Genomic DNA, 6,325 nt, shown 5'->3' with positions numbered 1-6,325 from the left:
AGGCGCCCCTACACCTTTTTAAAAATGATACTTAAGGTTAGGTCTTTACAACACATCTCCTGTATATCCCAGAGCTTTCTCTCCCTTCTCCAGCCTGGCCTCCAATAGCACATCAACAATTGTCGCTTTGAGTTAAAGTCCTACAAGTATTGAAAATATTCCCTTTGTGACAGATTCACAGGGGAAGGCCTTGAATCCAAGATTCCTATTGCTGATGGGGTCTGGTCCTGGGATATCAGTCAAGAAAACCATTTCACATTTAGGTCCCATCTAGATGCCTTATTAGCTCTGTGTGGACCAGGATTAAGAAAATGCACAAATAAATAGGATGGATATGAGACCCAGGATAACTCAGAAGGGAGTTATATATATAAAAAGGGAGTCCTGCTGTTTAGAATGTGAAAAGGATACTTTATTTAAAATACATTAAATATTACAGGACATAGAGATTGTAGGTGATTGAACTTTGTATAAATCAACCATATGCTCGTAATTTGATTTATATTCTGATTTATTTTTTGCTGTCCACAAGAACACACCAGTGATAATAGGTCCTTTAGTCTGACTTAGGCACTGATATCAATTTCTTTCATTATAGATGATGTTAACTTCTTTTACTTGGCTTGGGGCTCTCTGGTAGATATTTCCCCTTTGTTTTAATTTTTTTTAATTTTTTAAAAAAATATTTCTAACATTTATTCATTTTTGAGAGACAGAACAGAGTGTGAGCGGGGAGGGGCAGAGAGAGAGGGAGACACAGAATCCGAAGCAGGCTCCAGGCTCTGAGCTGTCAGCACAGAGCCTGATGTGGGACCAAACACACAAACTGTGAGTGAAATCATGACCTGAGCCTGTGAGCCTGACGCGGGGCTCGAACTCACTGACTATGAGATCACGACCTGAGCCGAAGGCAGACACTCAACCCACTGGACCAGCCAGGCGGACACTCGACCCACTGACCCACCCAGGCGCCCCGATATTTCCCCTTTAAAGTTCATATTTTTTCCTGTCAACCATTCCTAAGGATCTTAGATGGATTTACTGCGACATGCAGAAATTATCACCTTTAAACTGGAAACTTCTTTCGAGTTACCTTTGCTTGTAGTTTCTGATGAGGAAAACAAAGACAAAAGAAATGTAGGTAAAATTAAATTTCCTTCTGACTTGCAGCCCCCTGATAAATAGTTGAGACTGGCAGAGTAAGATATTCCTCAAGGAATTCACAACTGCTAAAGCAGTGTTAATGCTTTTCTCAAGACATAAAGCAACCTTAGCTGGACAGTAACCAAACCTCCAGGATCCAGTAAGTCTTCTTTAACATAAGAAAGTAACTGTAGAGGGCCACCTGGCTGGTTCTGTTGGTGGAGCGAAATCAGGGTTGTGATTTCGAGCCCTACCTTGGGTGTAGAGATTACTTAAACATGAAATCTTTAGGCACTTGGTGGTCGTCACTGCACAGACTAGACTTGACCTGCTCATGAGTCTTACTCTGCTTCCTCTGCAACCATGTCTGACAAACCCAATATGGCTGGGATTGAGAAATTTGAGAAGTCAAAATTGAAGACAACAGAGCAAAAATCCATGGCCTTCAAAAGAAATGATTGAGTGGCATCTGGGTGGTTGGTGAAATGTCTGACTCTTGGTTTCAGCTCAGGTCATGATCTCAGGGTTCATGAGATCCAGCCCCCACCTCGGGCTCTGGGCTGACAGCACAGAGCATGCTTGGGATTCTCTGCATACTCTCTCTCTCTCTCTCTCTCTCTCTCTCTGTCTCTCTCTCAAAATAAATAAACATTAAAAAACAAAAAAGACTGATCCACTCCATGTACTGGATGTTTGACAAAATATTTGCATACAGGGGCATCTGGGTGTCTCAGTCAGTTGGGCGACTGACTTTGGCTCAGGTCATGATCTCACGGTCGGGGGTTCAAGCCCTGTGTCAGGCTCTGTGCTGACAGCTTGGAGCCTGGAGCCTGCTTTGGATTCTGTGTCTCCCTCTCTCTCTGCCCCTCCCCCGTTCACACTTTGTCTCTCCCTGTCTCTCAAAGATGAATAAACGTTAAAATTTTTTTTAAATATTTGCATACAAATAGAATAATGTGTTTGCTGTCTTAGATTATCTATGTTTCTATTAACTTATGAAAAACTGTTACATACTATGTAGTAAATAGGAAATGCTCAGAAGGCTTGTTGTTGCCTTTCTTGCTCTTCTAGTAGAACCTGTAATTGCTATAAAACCTAATGTGATTTGAAGTTTGGGTTCCAGAGCAAAAGGCCAAGAAAAAATTCTTGAGATGTTTTTGGTGCAAAAATGTGTTTTAATTATAGCACAGGTACAGGACCCATGGGCAGAAAGAGCTTGCACTGGGATTGTGAAGAGTGACTGGTTCTATACTTTTTAGTTAGGGGAGGAGAGATAACATAAGTTTTGAAGGAATTTTTTTTATGCTCAAGTGGAGTTTACTGGACCTTGGAGGTCTGGCTATTGGCAAGATAAGATTGCCTGTACTCTGTAGCAAAACATCGACATTAAGGCAGCCATGAGTTCCTTGAGGAATGTCATACTCTGCCTGTCTCAGGTATCTATCAGTGGGCTGCAAGTTGTAAATTTAATTTTGGCTACACTTCTCTTGCCTTTGTTTTCCTCATCAAAACCCATTCAGTTCCAAGTCCTCCAAGAATTCTTGCCTGGGAGTTCAACTCTTTACTATTCAAAAATGTATCCCTTGGCCCATAGGCTAATACCTTGGAAGAAATGCAGGCTCAGGGGCACCTGGGTGGCTCAGTCGGTTGGGCGGCCGACTTTGGCTCAGGTCAGGATCTCATGGTCTGTGAGTTCGAGCCCCGCGTGGGCTCTGTGCTGACAGCTTAGAGCCTGGAGCCTGTTTCAGATTCTGTGTCTCCATCTCTCTGACCCTCCCCCGTTCATGCTTTGTCTCTCTCTGTCTCAAAAATAAATAAACGTTAAAAAAAAAAATTAAAAAAAAAAGAAAGAAAGAAACGGAGGCTCAGTGGGTGCCAGGGTAGCTCAGTTGGTTGAGCATCTGACTTCAGCTTCGGGGTATGTTCTCACTATTTATGAGATCAAGCCCCACATTGGGCTCTGTGCTGACAGTGCAGAGCTGTTATGCCCAGAATTCGTGATCCCCAAATACCGCCAGGGAGCCGAGTCCGATGTAAAAGCAAAAGAGCCTTTATTCGAGCTAGCTTGAGCTCAATCCCCTACCTGCACCGACACAGCAGTGAGATACCTGGGCGAGAGAGCGAGTTTCAAAAGGACAAAGGTTTTATTGGGGCCTAGGGGCAGTTGGTGAGGTAATGGCTATGGCCTCAGCTGATTGGCTGGGGAAGGGTCCTGGGGAAGGGTCCGAGTCCTGTTAGGCAGGTGAGGGGGGGTTACTCAAGGGGAGGAGGTGTGGTCAAGGTGAAGGACACAGAACAAGATGGAGTCAGCCAGCGTAGGCCCGCCCTTTCAGAGCCTGCTTGGGATTCTCTCTCTCCCTCTCTACCACTTCCCTGCTTCTCTCTCTCTCTCTCTCTCTCATTCTCTCTGTCTCTCAAAATAAATAAATAAACAACAAAAAAAAATTCAGACTCAGATCCCAGGGCGGAACTCCTGAATAAAATTTGCATTTTAACAACATCTCCAATGTGCTTTTGGGAAAGTCTAATTCAGATTAGAATTTGATAAGTATATTTGTAACTCACCACAAAACTTTCTATCAAAGAAATAGACACAAATTATACTGTATGATATAACCATAGTGATGAGGGAGCATGAGGCAAGCTGACAGGCCACAAATACTGCCTGACTCCCAGGTGTGATATTCCTCAGGGCACTCCTGGCTGCCCAAGAACAAAGGAAAGGGAAAAAAAACAAAGGGTTAACTGATAGAGATCATAGTCTTGAAGGACCTGAGTCTCCATCTGTTTACAAATATCTTAGTAAATCACCGAGAAAAAGGCAATCTTATCAACAGCCTAATCTCCAGAAACCTATAGACTGTTTTCTGGAGCACCAACATCATCTCTCCATAGTGATGGGGGAAACAAAGGCAGAAGGAAATGGCGGATAGAACTAAATTTCCCTATAACCTGCAGCCCATTGACAGATACTTGAGGCTGGCAGAATAAAACATTTCTCCAGGAACTTCCTAGTCTTAATGCTAATGGTTTGCTAGAGGGCAAACAACCTTAGCCTGACAATAGCTAAGGCTTCCAGTATCCTGTGGGTCTTCTTTAGGATATGAAAGTCTCACTGAAAACTTCCCCTGGACAATACCTCCCCCCAGCTCGATAGTGTATATATAACCAGTCTTCTCCTCACAGTCCCCGGGCAGCTCTTCCTGCCCACGGGTCCTGTCCCTGTGCTTTTAGTAAAATCACCTTTTTGCACCAAAGACATCTTCAAGATTCTTTCTTGGCCATGGCTCCAGACCCTGGGAGCCCCACTATTCCCCCTGGCCCCCCAAAACCTCATCACATAGTACTCAGAAAAGGTGTATGCCTGTAACAGTTCTTACCTTAAAGTTAGAGCATACATGGGGCGCCTGGGTGGCTCAGTTGGTTGAGCGTCCGACTTCAGCTCAGGTCATGATCTCACAGCTTGTGAGTTTGAGCCCCGTCCCTTCCCAGAGCTCAGAGCCTGGAGCCTGCTTCGGATTCTGTCTCCCTCTCTCTCTGCCCCTCCTCCACTCGTGTGTGTGTGTGTGTGTGTGTGTGTGTGTGTGTGTGTGTGTATGCGCGCGCGCTCTCTCTCTGTGTCTGTCAAAAATGAATAAACATTAAGAAAAAAAATTTTTTAAGTTAGAGAATACATTAGAGCATATGGGACTGTGTTAAAAATTATCTCACTGCAGAAAGCGTGAAACTCACTTAAGTCAGAACCACTTTTTTTTTACTATAACTGAACTAGCATGAGTTTACTTCCTGGTGAGTCACAGGTAGAAACTACACCATATGGGGTTGTCACATGAGAGGCTAAGAAAAATTACCAGGTGTACTCACAACTGCAAAGAAAAGACCCCCCCCCTCCCCCCTCCAGCCATTCCTGGAAACCAGCCAGGGCATGCCCAGTTGTAGTCTGACCTAAAGGCGGGAACCAATCAAGTTCTGCTGAGCGTTCAAATTTAAACGTCAACCAATAACAGCTCTGTAACCGCAAAAAATCCCTAACTTGTTTGTGCCTGTCTATAAAAGAAGCTGTAAGAGCCTGGCTCGGGGCCTCTTAGCGTCACTGGCAACGAGTGCGCGGAGGACCGGGTTCGAACCTGCAATAAATGACCCTTGCTGCTTGGCTTTGGCTCTGGACTCTGGTGGTTTGTTTTTTGGGGGGGGGGTCTCTCGAATCGGGGCATATCACACACAAAGGAAACTTCATGTGCAGCCAAAAAGGAGATCACAGGGAATAACTTTTTTTTTTAAGTTTTTTTTTTTTTTTCAGAAAAGAGGCATTAAGAAGTAATGCCATAAGTTTATTTACAAACATATTGAGTATGTTGTATTCAAGAGTTTGATCCATTTTTCAAAGAGACTGCACCTCTTAAAATGCTCCTTTCCACATCTGTGTAATGGATTAATGAAAACATCCTTATTTGCTAAGCAGTTGGTGTCTTACCATAAAAAAGGGGGCAGCAAATCCAGATCCAAAATACATAGTCATCATAATTAGTAACTGTAACTTGTTTTCCACTGAAAATGGCAAATTCTTCCCTGGGCCCTCCTCATAGTGGCTCCTATGGACCACAGATGTTGTGAACCCTTGGATGCTCTGTCCCAACATAGTGCTGTTGGAAGTTCTGTGAAAGGCGCAGAGATTCCAGATGGTAGGAATAACATCAGCATACCAAGTCCTCTTTTCAAGACACTGTTGTTCCCTTGTGTGTAAGAGACAGAGGGGTAAGGTTGTGTTTTTTTTGTTTTTTTTTTTTTGTTTTTTTTTTTAAAGTTTGTTTATTTTGAGAGAGATAGTACCAGTGGGACAGGGGCAGAGAGAGAGGGAGGGAGAGAAAATCCTAAGCAGGCTCCTTGCTATCAGTGCTGAACCCCATGTGGGGCTCGAACTCATGAACTGTGAGATCATGACCCAAGGGAAATCAAGAGTTGGATGTTTAACCAACGGAGCCACCCAGGCACCCCCACAGGGAATAACTTCTAAAACAGACTCACAGAGTAAGGGGGAATGATTTCCTTTTATTTAAGGTTAGGATGGATATTTGGAAAGGGGAGCTTTATCATCTATGTAGAGTTGGGCATAAGGTCACACATGAGCCTTGACAAAGCAATTCTAGGGGCACCTGGTAGGCTCAGTCAGATGAGTGACCAA

The 6,325-nt window shown here is 43.9% G+C and overlaps 1 protein-coding gene across 1 annotated transcript; it reads right to left on the bottom strand.

The window, feature by feature from the left end:
- Nucleotides 1-5,435: 5,435 nt before the first annotated feature.
- LOC125915651 (cytochrome c oxidase subunit 7C, mitochondrial-like) lies at nt 5,436-5,830 on the bottom strand. The gene has a single exon (XM_049621582.1). The coding sequence runs from the start codon at nt 5,780-5,782 to the stop codon at nt 5,591-5,593; it is 192 nt and encodes a 63-aa protein (XP_049477539.1). The 5' UTR covers nt 5,783-5,830; the 3' UTR covers nt 5,436-5,590.
- Between the last annotated feature and the right edge of the window lie 495 nt (nt 5,831-6,325).

The sequence above is a fragment of the Panthera uncia genome, assembly GCF_023721935.1.
Source record: "Panthera uncia isolate 11264 chromosome E2 unlocalized genomic scaffold, Puncia_PCG_1.0 HiC_scaffold_19, whole genome shotgun sequence".
NCBI lineage: Eukaryota > Metazoa > Chordata > Mammalia > Carnivora > Felidae > Panthera > Panthera uncia.
Note: the sequence above shows the minus strand (reverse complement) of the source record. Positions and strands in the feature narration are given on the sequence as shown.